The sequence below is a fragment of the Neopsephotus bourkii genome, unplaced genomic scaffold (genome assembly GCF_033783945.1).
Source record: "Neopsephotus bourkii isolate Nb327-2 ecotype Australia unplaced genomic scaffold, CSIRO-AGI_Nbou_v1 NB_1016, whole genome shotgun sequence".
Classification (NCBI taxonomy): domain Eukaryota; kingdom Metazoa; phylum Chordata; class Aves; order Psittaciformes; family Psittacidae; genus Neopsephotus; species Neopsephotus bourkii.
The window spans coordinates 712,345-728,427 of NW_026901505.1; the positions used below are offsets into that span (position 1 = coordinate 712,345).

At 62.3% G+C, this 16,083-nt stretch overlaps 1 protein-coding gene across 1 annotated transcript; it reads right to left on the reverse strand.

The window, feature by feature from the left end:
* Positions 1-777: 777 nt before the first annotated feature.
* On the reverse strand, positions 778-14,864 carry SYNPO (synaptopodin). Its single transcript, XM_061360084.1, has 3 exons — positions 14,307-14,864; positions 3,800-5,640; positions 778-2,683 (listed from the first exon to the last, which is right to left on the reverse strand). Exons 1-3 carry the CDS (start codon positions 14,740-14,742, stop codon positions 1,913-1,915), a joined length of 3,048 nt encoding a protein of 1,015 aa, XP_061216068.1. The 5' UTR covers positions 14,743-14,864; the 3' UTR covers positions 778-1,912.
* Between the last annotated feature and the right edge of the window lie 1,219 nt (positions 14,865-16,083).

The following is a 16,083-nucleotide window of genomic DNA, read 5'->3' on the forward strand; positions in this document are numbered from 1 at the left end:
GTCCTCTGGGACGCCCCAGGGCTCCTGCTGCTCGCCCCAACCCGTGCTGGGCTAAAGACCAGATGCCAAGGTCCAGCGAGGGACAGCAGCTATTTCTGGCTGAGAAAGGGGGCGGAGCAGGGATGATCCTTGGGGACAGGGATCTGTCACCCTGCATGGAGCAGGGATGATCCTTGGGGACAGGGATCTGTCACCCTGCATGGAGCAGGGATGGCCCCTGGGGACAGGGATCTGTCACCCTGCATGGAGCAGGGATGATCCTTGGGGACAGGGATCTGTCACCCTGCATGGAGCAGGGATGATCCTTGGGGACAGGGATCTGTCACCCTGCATGGAGCAGGGATGATCCTTGGGGATAGGGATCTGTCACCCTGCATGGAGCAGGGATGATCCTTGGGGACAGGGATCTGTCACCCTGCATGGAGCAGGGCTGGCCCTTGGGGACCAGGATCCTATCACCCTGCATGGAGCAGGGCTGGCCCTTGGGGACTGGGATGGTGTCCATGCAGCAGCAGCAGCAGGAGGTGACCATGTGCCACATGTGTGCAGGCCACCTCGGAACAGACCAGAGCCAGGCCGGTGGGATAACGGCAGTTTATTTCCATGTTGGGTATACATGTGTGTGGCAAAGGCGGGTTGTGGCTGGTGAAGCAATGGGAGCTGTTTCCTGAGCAGGACCAGCTGCAGGGATGGGAGCAGGGATGGGCTGTCTCTCATAACATGTCCTGGAGAAAGGGAACGGGTGACAAGGACTCCCATGGCAGAGCCCCCGCAGCACAAACGCATCCTTTCTTGGTGCCTGTCTCATGAGCACCAAGGCCGTATGCAGTGTGTGGGTACCGTTGGTCCCTGCTGTAGCATCTCCTGATACCCAACCAGCTCCTGCTCACCCTTGGCTGGGGACAAGTGCTTTGGGCACCCATTGCCCTCCCTGGGCACCACTGCTCTGCCCAGGCTCTGCCTCTGTGTCCACCCTGACAGCCTCCTGTCCCCATCACCCATCCCGAACCTCCCTCTGGCACTGCTGCCCTCAGGGGCCTCTGCCTGCCCCCAGCCCCTTGCAGGGCTCCCCATGGGGACACCGTGTCCCCAAGACACTCTCATCATCACCTCCTGCACCCGCACCTCTTCCAAACCCTCTGCAACCTGTACCGCTTCCTTCAGCCCCCATAGACCCACATCCCCCTCTGCCCCAGTGCCCACAGGTCCCAGTGTGTCCCTCCATCCCACAGGGATGGGGACAGGGATTGACAGAGGCTGGGGATAGGGACAGTGACTGAGTATAGGATGGGGCTAAGCCTCTTTGCCTGGGCAGGGTCTTAGGGCACCTTGATGTGGCAATAAATATCTTTGGCTCTCTTTTTGGTCACCAGGGAAGGATTTGGGGGAATTTCTTTGGGGAAGAGTTAAAAGTAAAACCAAAAGAAATAAAGAACTGGGGGGGGTAGGGGGGGGCTGGAGTAAAAACCTAACTTTTCTTGCCCCAAATCTGGTTTCAATTGGAACCAGGCTGGCAGAGGGGGCACAGCCACCCCAGGAAAGCGAAGCTGTTGTGACACCCTTGGTGACACCTTTGCATGGGGACAGTGGACCACAGAGCCCATCCCCATCCTGGCTATGGGGCATAGGCTGCAGTGGGGAAGGGCTGTGCTCCCCCTGCTCCCGCTCTGCTGCTGACCACGCAGTCCTGCCCCGAAAGGTTAAGGTGTAAAAATAGAGCGTGGCCCTGGGCCGACGGTAGGCAGGAGACACCCGACCCCGCTGGCACGATGAGGGGCCTCGGCAGCCCCACAGGGGAGAGGGGACACCGGGATTGGGGGACCTGAGCCCCGAGGGTTGATGTGTGCCCGGTGGGGCCAGTCCCGGTGCTGGTGGGGCTGGGGAGAGGGCGGCCTGGCTGGGGCTGGCTGGTTTAGGAGGTGCAAGGGGCCCCCGAGGGCAGCCCCCCCGCCTTCATCCTTATGCTGCCGGTCCAGCCCCGCGGGCAGAGGTTGAAGCTGTGGATGCCGGGGCTCTTGGTCCCCGAGTCCTCGGAGTCAAGGGAGACGTCCGAGTCCGTCGGGGACCGGGAGGTGCAGCGCTTGGCCACGGCCCGTGCGCCCACCACGGGGGATGGCAGCGGGCTCTTGGGGCTGGGGGACAGCCCCGGGACGGGGCACGGGGCCGTGCTGGGCGGCAGCAGGAGCCGGCGACCCTCGGCCCATGGGGCTCGGGGCATCCCGGGGGACGCACAGAACTGGGGGCTCTCAGCCCGGGGTGAGCGCAGGGGGCTCTTGCGGGTGGTTGAGGGGCTCCCCATGCCGCTGCCGGCAGCCTGCAGAGCCGGGGCTCGGCACCCCTCCATCCGTGCCGGCCGCGGGGACTGGGGCAGGCTGGGGGGGCCGGCGGGGATGGGGGTGAAGGGCCGGGAGCCCTCCGGCCCCAGGGCTTTGGGAGAGGAGCTCTTCCTCCGGGCGGCGTTGATGATGTTCCTGGCGAGCCGCGCCTGCATCTGCCGGCTGGCCCGGGGGTCGGCCTCCTGCCGCAGCGGCGACAGCGACCGCTCGCTCCACGGAGGGGACATGGGGGGTCCCTCGTCCAGCTCGGGCACAGAGGCAGGGCTGGCCCAGCCGTCCAGGCTGCCCGTGCGCCGCGCCAGCCGCGGGGTCCATGTGGGTGATGCGGGGAGGGATGTTCGCCTTTCCTGGAGGGACAAAGAGCGGGTTAATGCTGGGGGGGTGAAGGGGAAAGAGAAGAGAGACAAGGGCAGGATTGGTGCAGGGCAGGCTTCATGCATTGCATCCCCTGCGAGGGCTCCCCGAAGATGTCTCTGTACTCCTCATCATCCCAGGAGCAGGCTGAGCCTGCAAGCAATGATCCTGGACCAAAGTATGACCCAGGACCTCTCGCTACCTGCAGCATCCTAAAGCCTCGTCCAGGACCATCACCCAGGAGCTGCTCCCCAGCCGGCAGGAAAGAGAAGAGCCAGGTCTGACAGCGCAGAGTGTATTCAGAAAGAGGGGGAAACAACGGAAAACACAAGAGAAATGAAAGCACAGTCGAAAGGCAGCTCAGTACCGCAGGGAGCGCAGTGGGAGCGAGGGATGGGCAGAGGCACGGCTGGACCAGGGGCTGAGCATCACCCAGCACCCTGCCTCTGCGCGGCACATCCCTGGCTCCCGGCTGCACAGGGACCCCGCAGCATCCCGGTCCCAGCACCATGGGGCTCCGCTGCTCCCCCGGGGATGTGGCTCTTCCTCCGCGGCGTGGAAGCAAACGAGGATAGATCCCGAAGGAGCAGCGACAGAGACAGGAGCAGGCACAGTGAGGCGGAAAGGCGGTGTGTGCCCTCCGGGTTTGCTTTGGTAGGAGGCGATAGGAGCCGGCAGGAGAGAGAGGCTGCGGGTGAGCGGGCAGAGCCAGGCTGCGAGAGCTGGAAAGGCAGGAGGCGAGGGAAGGGTGGACGCAGCCAGAGTTGCGATGCTTCATACAGTTTCCAGGCAAGAGAAGAGAGAAAGTGCCGGCGGCCCCATGGGATGGGCAGGCTCCCGATGGCTCTTTGGAATCCTGCGGGCTTTACACCCCGACCTCTGCCACCTTCCCAGGACCCCGCTGCTCCCATTACACCGGAGCTCGGCAGCGCCTGTCTCACCACTGTCCCAGCACTGCAGCCTCCCAGCTACTTCTATGTCTTTTTCCCCTCCTTTTAGTGGTTGGTTCAGCTTTTGGCACCCCCCGTGCGCCGTTAGGAGAGCAGCCCAAAACTCCCGTATTTTCCTCTCCGCCACCATTACTTGTAATACAAAGAAGGTTTCCACACCTGGGGCTCGATGCCGGCATTCCTGGTGGAGTAGGAGGGCCGGGGTGCCTGGAATCCTGCCTTTGCCCGAGGCGGCAGCAGGCGGCATGGGGAGGCCAGCAGCACCTCGGCCGGGGCTCCGGGACCAGGGAAGGGGCTGGAGGTGGTTTGGCCAGAGCTGGACATGGCAGAGGGATGCCAAACAGGGGAAGGAGGCAATGGAGAGGTCGGGCAGGAGGCTTGCTGTGAGTAGGGATAGGCATCGGGAAGAGAGGGTCTGGGTGGAGGCATCTCCTGGGGCATGGACCTTGTTGGTGACTTGGATGGAGAGAGGATGAAGAGTGAAGGCTGGAGCTGGTAGGGCTGGTGCTTGGAGATCTCCAGCTCCTTCTGGGAGACCTCATTCTCCATCAGGTTGCCGCTGTACAGAGATGTTGGGGGGGTTTTGGAGGATCTGGAGGGACTCTTGGGGGGGTGTCTGGAGATCATGGGTGACAGGCAAGCGCTGGCATCGTACTTCCAGGAGGGAGGCAGGGACATGGTGGGTGACGGGGACCGCAGCAGCTCGGGCTGCGAGGGAGCGTTGACGATGAACTTCTCCATCCTGGACTGCCGGCGGGCAAAGAGCTCGGCTCCCTTCCCTCTCGCTTCAGTGAGGTTGTGGCTGGGCTGCGGCTTCGGCTTGGGCTTGATGGTGGGAGACTTGAGGCAGGAGGACCAGGCTGGAGCATCATCCGCCGGCAGGAGCTGCTGCCCGCCCCGGGCCGTGCTGTTGGGGACGAAGTTGGCAGCTTCAGCCCCGAGGGCAAAGGGCTCATCCTCAGCACCGGGCTCCCCCTGCTCCTTCTGCTTCTTCCTGCTGTCCGCGCTTTGAACCAGGTCCAGCAGAAAGGGGTTGGGACCCAGCTTCGGCTTCTCAACAAAGGTGAACATGGGCTTCTTGCCGGTTCTCCGGGCAGCCGACTGCTCCAGGATCCCTGTTTTAGGCAGGGGGTTCGGCCCGCTCCCCCCACAGCCCATGGGGGGGGCTGGCAGCATCTTCTGCTCCTGCGGGGGATACAGGGCTGAATAGGCAGGGGGTGAGCGGACACGGGTGAGAGGCGGGGGGCTGCTCAGGGTCTCTGCATAGGTGGGTGGTGGGGGCACCTCGGTGGCGGGGGGTCCCTCTGCGGGCTGGCTGCTGGTGGGGGATGCCTGGGTGCCGAAGGGTCTGGCTGTTCGGTTCTTCACCGGATTGGGCTTGGCCAGGGTGAGATGGACCTCATAGTACTGCCGGCCCTGAGCCCCGTTGTGCTGCTGGCCGGCAGGGGATGCTGTCCCTGTGGCTGTCCCTGCTGGCGCGCTGGGCACCTCGCCGGGCACCTCGCCATCCTTCCCCTCCTCGGGGCTCCGCGGCAGGCCAAGAGCCGCCGTGCTCGGCCCCGCAGGGGCTGCCGCATCCCCGAGCGCCCCTGCCCCGCTCTCCATCCCGCCGGCCGCCCGCTCCTGCACGCCGTTGGTGGCAGCCGATGTCATGTTCTCCTTCAGGTAGATGCTAAGCGGGACCTGCTGGGCTTCAGCCGGCGGATCCCTGCATGGGGACGCATTTGCCTGCAGCCCGCCTGATGGGGTGCCCGGCTCCAGCTTCACCCCCTGCCCCTCGCCCTCCTCCATGGCTGCCGGCCGGGGCGGGGGGCTCAGCGGCTGCCCCGCGGCATGCCCGGCCCCAGAGAGCCCGTCGACGCGCTGCTTGCGGCGGTTGAAGAGCAGGACGCCCTTGGAGCTGGGGCCCGGCGCCGTGGTGAGCTGCGCCGCGATCCGCCGGCTCCGCGCCTTCGCCTCCTTCAGCTCCTTCTCGGAGAGGCTGGCGCTGCGGGACAGACCTGGGCAGAGGGGATAAAGGGTTAAGGGGGGACTAAGAGGGAATGCGGGTCTCAGCCCTCCCCAGCCAGGACCCGCAGCCCTTCCTCCAGGTATCCCCCAGCACCCCAACCCCTTCCCTGACAACAGGGGGATGCTCCGGGGCTGGGGTACACAGGAATATCACAATCCAGGGGTGATGGGAACCCGCTGCAGCCCTCACTGAGATGCTGAGCTGCAGCTCTGCACACCGGGGGAACAGACAGCAAAGCTCAGGGGCACTCAGGACCTTTCCTCCCTTCCCACCCTGTATTTCAGCTGGGCTCTGTGCACCCACCGCAGTGACCCCATGGGAAAGGAATTTCTACCAGGGCTCCAGCACGTCTCATGTTGCAGCTCACACGGTTTTGGCCCCCGGCTCGAAGAGGCAACAGGCAGGGAAGGGGCCAGTGCGTGTCCCCCTTACCAGCCCCTCGCCCCTACTCCCGGCACTCTCAACCCGGAGCAGGCAGGAAAGCAAACCCAGCACCAGCGGGGAGATGCCATCCCACCATCACCTCATGGCAAGGCTGGTGGCCAGCCCCATTTGGGGACGGATTTAAGGAGCAACACGAGATGGCAGCAGCTGACAGAGGCTGTGCAGAACCTGACCCGCCGGACACACGCAAGGAGCCAACCTCATGGCTTGAGGGCCTATGTAAGCGCTAAAAGCGAAGTGTCCCAAGCCCGGTGAAAGCCGCGCAGTGAGCAGCAGGAGTACCGCTGTGCTTCTCGTGTGCTGGCCGAAAGGTCATGGCACCAGCCCTTCCCAAAGGCCAAAAGGATGTGGAGCTGCCGGGAACACATTTTCTCAGGGTGAGCCATTTCCTACGATCTCGCCCGTGGGAAGGGCAGCATTCCCGGCCCTGCCGAGCCCACTGCTTGGGAGCATCAGCATCGCCCCAGTGCCCACCAAGGGTGCAGCCCCCTCCTCAAAGGCGCTGCTGGGATGGCTGGGATGGGGTGTCCCCGCTCCGGTCCCGGCAGGGAGGTGGGTGGTGAGGGCCCCTTCCCTTCCCAACTCTTCCTTTATTCCCTTCCTTCATGTGTTTCTCATTTTCTTGCCTTCTGTGCCGCTTGGGAGCCTTCCAGGATATTTTCAGCGGTGGCTCAGCCTACCAGCGAGGGAAGGGATGGATGACTAAGCCAAATCCTTCCAGCGAGCCCACGGTAAAGCAAGAGGGCTGTGCAAGCTGGGCATCTCCTCTTCCTCACCCTTCATCCCTCCCACCTCCTTCTGCACCCAGCAAGTCTCTGCCCTGATCCCAGCATCGCTAAGGCATGCACGACGGCCTTGCCTCACTGGAGAGGAGGAGGATGAGGGTGGATGAAGCATTCAGGCTGCCGAATAGGAGGGGGTTGGCTGGGCACGGAGGAGGAGAGGCAGAGATGCCAATGGCAACTCTACCCTGGAGAGGCAAGGAGAGGCAATGAGAGCCGAGGAGCCGGCCCGCAGCAGCAGCAGCAGCATCCCCTTTAGCGCCCGGCATTGTTTAACGCCCCGTTCCTATTTGCTTTGGCGGCGGCACAGAGCGGGGCCGCGGCTTCCTCCGGGCGGGCTGGCTGGAGGGCGGCCAGCGCCGCGGCTCCTGCTCCATGGGGTCGCCCTCGCCGCCTTTATCTCCGAAGCGGAGCAGAACCAGGGCCAAGGAGCCGTTGAGAAAGCAGCCACAGGCTCCAGCTGTCTGCAGCCTGCGTGCTCCGAGCCCAGCATCCCGCTTCCTCCGAGGCCCGGGCCGCCTAAGAAGGCGAGATCTCAGCGGAGCCATTTCGCTGCCTCTCGCTCTTGCTACTGCCTTTTAACAGCAACCGAGGGCCCCTGGGGGATCTCCTCCATGCTGGAGGGATGATTCAGCTCTTGGCCAGCCTGTTCCTGTCTGGACAGGCCGCCGGATACAGTAGTGTATAGCCGGGATTTGTCCCACAGACTTCGCTCCCAGGTACCCCCATCCCTGTTCTCCCATCCCTCTGGGCCAGGGTGTGCTGCAGAGTGGGAGCCCCCCCGCCTAAAATTCCCTGCCTGGCATCCATTCCCAGCATCATCTCACAATCCCCTATCCTCCATGCAATTCCAGCAGCTCCTCTGCCCCTGCCCTCCTGGTACCCACCATTCCCGGGATGCTCCACCTGAGCCTGCTGGAACTGAATCCCTCAGGATACTAAACGGGGATAAGAATTGCTCTTCACACCCAACTTTTATCGCACGGATGGAGAGCACCGACTCCTCCGGCAGGCCAGGAAATTACAGAGCACACCCTGCACACCGCCCTGCCTGCTCAGCTGCACAGACAGACGGACAGACCCTGCAACCGGCGCTGCAGGTACCACTGCAAATGGGGCTCATCATCTATTGACCAGGGGTGACATACCATCCCCTCTCTGCTCCAGGCTGAGCGATGGGATTAGGTTATTCAACCTGGTGTGAAAGCCTTTAGCCATCTCCCACCATAGCCTGAGGGACCCAGTCCCTGGAAGCACCCCTCCTGGCCACAGGGAACATCCCTTCCTCCTTCCCCAGCATCCCAAGCCATGCAGGGACTCCCAGACAGACTCTGGATGGGTGCTTCCCCCAGTCCCAGACAGGAAGGAACTGAACACACTAAGAACATGGAGATGCTGAGGAGCAGGAGGAGGGTTGCGGGGCTGAAGGCAGCCCAAGGAGCACAGGGAGGAGGTGACAGCAGTTATGTGCAGCCAAGGCACTGGAAACTGGCTTCCGCCCATTAACGCGAGTCCAGTCCAAAATCCAAAGGGTGACTGGTTCTTCTTGCGCTCTTCCACTCCTCCTTCCTTCCTTCCCACGCCTCACACCAGCTCACCACCCTTCGGGAAGGAAACGTCTCCCCTCTCCAAATGTCCCAGCTTCATCCAAGAACAATGAATCCAGTCCCACCAGCCCTCTCCACTGCTGCATCCCTGCACTGGGAGTCCTCTGCGGTCCAGGGATTCCAGGGAAGGAGATGCTCCATGTTTCCCGCAAGGCCCCTGGGCTCCCAGCACATGTGAGCTGAGCCAACAGCCCCTGCGCACTTCAGCTCCAGCCAGAGGGGCCTTTAGATCCCTATCTATATATTTATACAGGCACTTGCTCCGTAGGTTTCCTGTTGCTCCAAAGGTGACTTCCAGCAACATCCCCCAAGTGCGGGGCTTAACAGCTTCTTACCAAGCTGTCAGTCACCCTTCTCGCAGCACCTTCTGTGCTTTCCCCTCCAGAGCGAGGATGACGAAGGTGATGAAAAGCATTTTTGTTGCTCTCCCCTCCTGGCTAGATGAGGGGGAAAAAAACCCTTCCAGCCCAGCTTTCCATGCAAAGGATGGGTTTCCCTGCACAGCGCCACTGCAGAGCATCTGAAGTCCAGCCAGCAAAGGCTGAAAGCACCATCTGACCCCAAAGGATGGTGAACGATGTATTAGGCCCTGCCTGTGGCCCATCCTGCCCTGCCGTGGACTCCAAGAGCTGGAATGGGGTGAGGATTTGGCTCCAAGCTGTAGGGAAAGGAGATGCTCCAGGGCTCTCTGTGCTGGCAGATTCAATGTCCATTGCTGGTCTTGATGTGGCTGGGATGTCACAAGAAGAAAAGCAGTGATTTGGAAGCTGTCACCTTGCAGTGGGTGGCTGTGAGCACAGGCCACGGTGCTGAGTCCTTGTATGGAGAAGCCAAGAGGTACCAGAGTCCTGGTGGGGCCGGTGGGATGCAACAGGCTGTGAACCTTCAGGTTGGGCTCTATCCCTACCCTGCTCCTGGTTTGGATGCTCATGGCTGCATCCATCCCAACGCTGCAGCCCACCTTGGCCAGCTCACAGGGTGATGCTGAGGATGTCCCACTGGACAACCCGCCAGCCCCAGGGCTGCCCATTGCCGTGCAGAGCATGGACCAGAACCCCCAGATCCACCTTCACGCAGTGCAGCAGCCACCTTCCATAGCCAGGAGTGCTTCTCCCACTTTTCCAGCACTTCTCGGGCTGCTGTGGGTGATCCCAAACGGTGCCTTTTGCTGGCCAAATCCCACTGGCAAACCCAAGGATTAAACAAAGACAAACCGCATCTCCAGAGGGACACAGGCCTCCGTGTCATCCCCTGCCATGGACTCACACACACATCTACAGCCAGCAGTGCTGGAGAGGGGGAATCCAGTGTTTTCACCCAAACACTGAGGGCTTTGGACACCGAGGAAATGGAATCAGGTTGTTTGGCAGAGAAGCCAACTGGCCTTCTGCCCCAACTACAGCTGTGCAGGGCTTTTGCAAGGCACACTAATTCACACACATTGAAATCTGCGCTTCCCTCCAGCTCCCAGAGTTATCCCGAAGAATCTGCTGCTAGGAAAACAAGGAGGGTAGCGCAGGCAGGCAGCCGAGCCAGCTAGGAACAGATCCCATTCAAACATATGGGTAAAACCAGGACCATTTTCCGCCTCATTCCCAGCTTCCAACCCTCCTGTACTCCAGATATAAAACCTTCACGAAGTTTCTATCTGTGCTGGCCTGGAAGCCTCCATCTGAAGCAGTGGGTGCTGTGGTGGGAGCAACCTCTCCCGCCTGGCAGGATGCACCGTGCTGGGGCCTCTCTTCATGGGTGCCTTTGCCAGTGATAACATCTGGCACAGCGAGAAAACCCGATGTGGTTGCAAGTTTTCCCTGTGCTCTGCTCACGAGGGCTTTGCTGGATTTGGAGCTCTTTGCCTCCCCAAAGGCTCACAGCCGTGCCCCTGCTTTGCTCAGCACCCAAATCCTGCTAAAGTAGTCCTGCGGCTCCCATCTCCTGCTCCCATTCAGGCACTGGGGGGAGTTAATGGGGGCTGGCTGCCCCTGCCCCAGCCCCATTGCCCCCCCGGGGCATGCCAAGCCCAAGGAGCAGCCCCAGCCCTGCTATAGCTGTGCTGGGGAAGAAGAGGCTGCTGCTATTGCAAAAGCAGAGGCAGCACCTTCCCCCAGACAGCCTAAATTAAGCTTTCAGCTCTGCAGAAGGAGGCTGGAGCTGGGCAGATCTCCTCCGGGCTGCCCTGCCATCATCCATCCTGAGGGCAGCAGAGCCAGCACATCCCATGGCCGGGTACCGCAGGACCCCATCCCTCCTGGCAAGTGAGTTCTACCCCATCAGTGCTCGGTCTCGCTGTGACACATCCCGGGCTGCAGGGTGACAGCCCCACCGGGCTGGTGCCACAAGCCAGAGGCAGTGGCCTGGCCAGAGAAGGTCATCCGGATCGGCTGGACGGAGCGGGATGAAACGGGGCCTTCTCCTGTCCCTTGCACAACCCGTAAGGGATCCATCCCGCTGGCTGTGCCAAGCCGGAGGGACAGACCTCGTGTCTCCAGCGCAGGGTGGCACAGCCAAGGGAGATCACGTCCCCCGTCACTGGGGACAGGGGACAGTGCAATGGGAAGACGCTCTGCAGAGCTGGGAGCTGAGCCCCGGGGGAGACCCCTACGCCCCTTCGCATCCCCCCGCTGTGCCCCCCACGCCGGACCCCCAGGTGTGGGCAGGGGGAACCGACCCCCGCCAGGCTCACCTATAGAGAAGGACCCTGCTCTGCCCTCCTCTCCCCGCGGCTCCACTCGCCTGCCCTTCGCCCACCATCAGCACCCAAGGGGGGGTCTGGACGTGCACTCCGGGACCCCCGTGCACCCTCCGTGCACCCCCCCCAATGCACCCCCATGCACTGCCCGCCGCCGGCACCCCCGGACATCCCCAGATCCCAGCACCCCCCCCCCTGCGCTCCCACCTGCTCCCCGCTTCCATACGGGCACCCCTCGCCCCCCCCAGCCCCGCAGCCCCGGCCCCGGCCCCGGCCCTACCCGCGGTGCCGGTGCCGCCGCCGCCCCTCGCAGCCCGACTGCACCGGGGAGGAGGCTGCGGGCAGGAAAGTTGCGGCAGCTCCGCCCTCGGAGCGGGCCCGGGGGGGGGGGGGTGGCGGCGGGCGGGGGCAGGGGCCGGGGGTGGCGGCGGGTCCCGCTGGTCCTGCCCCTGCCCGGACGGGACGGGACGGGACGGGTCCCCCCTCCCCGGCGGCACCGGCTCCGCCGCTGCCCGGCCCGGGAGGGTCTGCCCTGAGCCGGCTGCCGGGTGAGAGCACCCGGAGCATCCCTTACCCAGCCCGGGCAGGCTCTGACCCCCATGAGGGGCACCCTCCTTATCCCATCCTGGGACACCCCCTTTCCCGGCCCTGTACATTCCCTTCATCCCATGCTGGGGCACCCCCCTTATCCCATCCGGGGAAACCCCCTTTCCCAGCCTTGTGCATTCCCCTCATCCCATTCTGGGGCATTTCCCTTTCCCAGTCCTGTGCATTCCCCTTTCCCAGTCCTCACCCTATTCCCTCCTCCTGGCATTGCTGGGGACCTGCAGCTCGCCACGTTTCAGGCACTGGCAGGGCAGCAGCAGGGCCTCCCCTTGCTGCCAGTTGCCCCACTGCATAAAGGGTTTGGGGCATTTGGAGCAGGGCAAAACCCCAGCACTGCTGTCACCACCTTGGGGACACCCTGGGACCAAGAGCCCTCTACCAGGGGTGCTCTGCTCCCTGTGACAAGGGGACCAGAGCCGCGGGTGTGGAGCCGGCATCACCCCCTGCTTCACCGCCCTGCAGAGCTCCTGGGTGCTGCTGCAGATGGGACCAGCCTCGCTCCCTTCCCTGCCTATCCACACCACAGCATGAGCTCTTGGCTTCATTTTTTTTTGCCTAATTTCCTTTCTTCCTGCCCCTCTTTGCTTTTTTTGTGCTTTTCTGGTTTTGGGGGAGACTGGCGCTGGCCCGGCAGCCCCCGGGGAGCAAACCGGGCCGTGTATTTGCACACCAGACAGAGAAACCAGTCCTGCCTCCTGCATCTTCCCGTCCCTGCCTCTACCCGGGGCTCCTGCGCTCCCCAGCCTGCCCCGAGAGGTGCCAACCAGCCCGAGCCGCTGTGCCGGATGTTTGGGAGCAGCCAGCCTGGCCTTGGGCTGCTGGATGGGGACCAAAGGGGCACACGGGACCCGCCTGGGTGGGTCTGCACTGCTCGGGGGGCACCTGCTTGGCTCCCAGCTCTCAGGGCCACCCCTGCACCATGCCGGGTGCAGACGGATGCGCCTCTTTCTCTGACACGGAGTGGGGCTTCTTGTTCTCAGCCACGTATGGAGAAGAGAAGCAAATCCCTAGCACACCCCATGGGTGCTCCTGCAAGCACCCTGCTGCAGAGGCAGCCCCGGTGCTGACGCCTTGAGCTGATGTTGCATGGGGACATTCCCTTCCCTTCCCTCCCTCCCCTGCTGCCATCCCTGCTCTGAACCAAACCTCTCCTTTCCAACCCCGTAGGGGTTTGGGGAGATCCCATCCCTGCTCCCAGCGCTCCGGACCCTCAGTGATCTCCTGCCCGGAGGCTCTGGAAAGTGTGACGGGTGCCGCAGGCAGCGCCTGGTGGTGATCTCACTTCGGAGGGGGAGGAAACGGGACACACTCTTTCCAACAAACCTGTGGAGTTACTTTAAAATTCCAGGCTGGCAGCAAACGCGCTGGATGGAGGCGAGGGGTAGGAAAACGCTGAGCCTGGACACGGTCGGGCCTGACCTTTCCCCACCGCAGACCTGCCATCCCAGCGCACAGTGAGCAATGGGAAGACTATTTGGATCCATCTGGTTTGTGTGCTGAGCCCTGAAACACAACACTCGGACGGCAAAGGGAGCTGCTGGGGCAGCAGCGAGCCAAAAAGCTTGGCTGCGCTTCACAGCCCTTCTCCCATGCAGGGAGCTGCTGGGTTTTGAGGGGGTCTGACACCACAGAAAGGCAGGGGATGGATTTTGGGCACCAGGTTCGTGTCGAGCATCCCCATCCCTCCCTGTGATGGGGGTTGCTTGGGGAAAAGCAGGCTGTGAGCAGAGCAGCCGCATCCGATACAGCATCCCATGGGGACAGTGACACACCGGCCCCGGCGCCGCATGGCAGCCGAGATAACAGCTGGGCTGGAGCAAAATAGACAGAAGGGTGGAAGCAGGGTGTGAAAATGGGTCTGGTGCCTGTAAGGGGATGGGTCTGGCACGGGGGGGATGGTCCAGGCATGGGAGCAGCCACAGGAACACCGGGTATGTGCCTGTATTTGTGTCACTGCGGCTGAAGCGACAGTCACGGGTGGAGAGGAGCGGCTGTGAAACAGGGCTGCGATGGCAGAGAGCATTGTAGGGAGCAACCAGCCCGAAATAAAGTGCTTAGTTGTTAACCCAGGGCCTGAAAGAGAGATGGCTCCAAGCCATGTAATGAATGCTTGCTCATTCCCACCCCAGCGGAACAGGGAGAGGAGTCCCTGTCCCATGCAGCACCCCAGGAGCTGGCTCTGGTCACCCTCTTTCGATGGGGTCCTCCCAAGCCCCATGGCCAGGGTGAGGGTCGGGAATCCCACCCCATCCGTGCCCCACTCTGGGTTCAGTTGAGTTCTTGGAGACTGCAGGAACCCTCCCGCTGCCTTCCCACCCCCCTCCCGAGAAAAGCCACAGATTCCTCCTATTTTTAAGGCCACAGAGATCATCTCAAGCTAAAACAGTCCCAGGGCTCAGCCGGGAGCCTGGGACCTCGAACCCAGCAGAGGTCCTGCTTTGGGAAGAGCTGGGTGTTCCCAGCGCCGTGCCAGGAGCATGCAGTGCTCTTTGGGATGGGGGGCATGGCCAAAGGGGGTTTCTCTTACCCGCTTTCCTCGGCTCGCTGGCGGGCTGGATGAGGACCCGTTGGATCTTCACCACTTTCCACTCCTGGCTGGGGGTGGTTGTGGGGCTGGTTGCTGCAGTGGGCACCCCTGGGGCAGAGCTGGGGCATTTTGGGGGGGCTGCAGGTTCAGCCACCAAGGGCAGGCTGCTGCCATCCAACATGGGACCCATCGTGTCCCCATTGAGCTCCTCGGGCTTCCCTCCCTGTGGTCCCATCAGTCCCTCATGCTCAACCGGCTCGGAGGCAGGAGCATCCCGGAGCTGATGGCATCTCTGCACCCCTCTGCTCCCCATCTCCTGCCAGCAGCCAGCATCCCCCTGGGTGTCCCCCTCTGCTGTGCCACAGACACAGGGGTCATGTGCAACCTGGCCGGGCTGGGAGTGCAGGCAGGGCTGCGGGATCCTCGCCTTCAGCATCGCTGCTGCTTTCTTGCACTGGCACTTTCAAACCTGCTCTGCATGGCCAGGGAGGTGGCTCCTCCCCGGCAGCATCCTTCAGACCATGGGCAGCATCCCAGAGGGAAGATGGACGCGTGCTCGGGGCTTTACTCCTCTTGCAGGCAGGAGGACCAGGCCCGATGCCACGGGAGCAGGCAGCTTTTGGAGATCCAGAGGCAGGGATCTGCCCAGAGGAAAGCCCGCAGCAAGGAGGATTTTGCAGGGATTTCTCTTTTCCAGGCAGGCAGAGGTGCAGTGTCCAAGGACCTGTGCAATGGGAAGAGGGAGCATTGAGGATGCTTGTACATGCACTGATTTCTTCTGGACACAGCCAGTCAGGTGGCTTCTGACATCCCCAGCCTGGGATCCATGAGGAAGAATCCCCTGAGATGCTCACTTGGCAATGCCCCCCACCCCAGCATCCTCATCCCAGGGACAGCACCCAGGGCTGGATCCCTGTGCCCAGCTCCCTTTGCTTGTGCAGCTTGTGCAGACACCCCAGTTGGTTGCCAGCACTGGGGGCCGCTGCTGCTTATGAGGTGGGAGCATTCAGGGTTAGCCCGATGGCTCCCACCTGCATCCTGCTGGATCCAGCTCCCAGTATCCAGCCAACAAACCTGTCCCTAACCATGGAGTGACTCAGGCGGCACCGGGACAAGCGCAGACAGACTGGCTTCCCTTGTGCCCAGCGTAAATCCTGCTCACTGACAGCACGCAGCGACACAGCCGAGAGGAGAGGTACCAGCTGGGAGACAGGGATGTCATCGCTCCCAGGACAGGATACGGGTCACAGCACACTCCTGTGCTGTGAGTGCTCCGCAGTGTCACCAGCCCTGCTCAGTGCAGCGCTGAGATCTAGGGGAGCATCCGCTGGGAATCGCTGATGGGGGAGACCCACAGAGCGCATGAACCATGCTGGGATTCCCAACACAGCTACCAGAGGAGAAGAGGTTTCTGCTCAACCCAAGCTCCTCCCTGAGTTATTGCAAGGCTTCTGGGTGCAACGTTGCTATAGTCCTCTTCATCAGGGACTGCAGTGACAGGACAAAAGGGAAATGGGTTTAAACTTGAACAGGGGAAGTTCAGGTTGGATATAGGGAAGTTTACTGGGAGAGTGATGAGGCACTGGAACAGCTTGCCCAAAGGAGTGGTAAATGCCCCATCCCTGACAGCGTTCTAGGCCAGGTTGGATGGAGTCTTGGGCTATATGGTGTGGTGTGAGGTGTTCCTGCTCACGGCAGGGGGTTGGAACTGGATGATCTCAATGTCCTTTCCAACCCAAACCGTTCTGATTCTATGATTCTATGAACAAGAAAACAC

Bases quoted from the DNA above. Each gene is read 5' to 3' on its own strand.
- SYNPO (XM_061360084.1), bottom strand. From the start codon at position 14,742: ATGCTGAAGGCGAGGATCCCGCAGCCCTGCCTGCACTCCCAGCCCGGC. The intron at 5,641-14,306 runs GTAAGAGAAACC...CCCTCTGCCCAG, and splicing joins CAGCGAGCCGAGGAAAGCGG to GTCTGTCCCGCAGCGCCAGC. The intron at 2,684-3,799 runs GTGTGGAAACCT...TTGTCCCTCCAG, and splicing joins ATGCCGGCATCGAGCCCCAG to GAAAGGCGAACATCCCTCCC.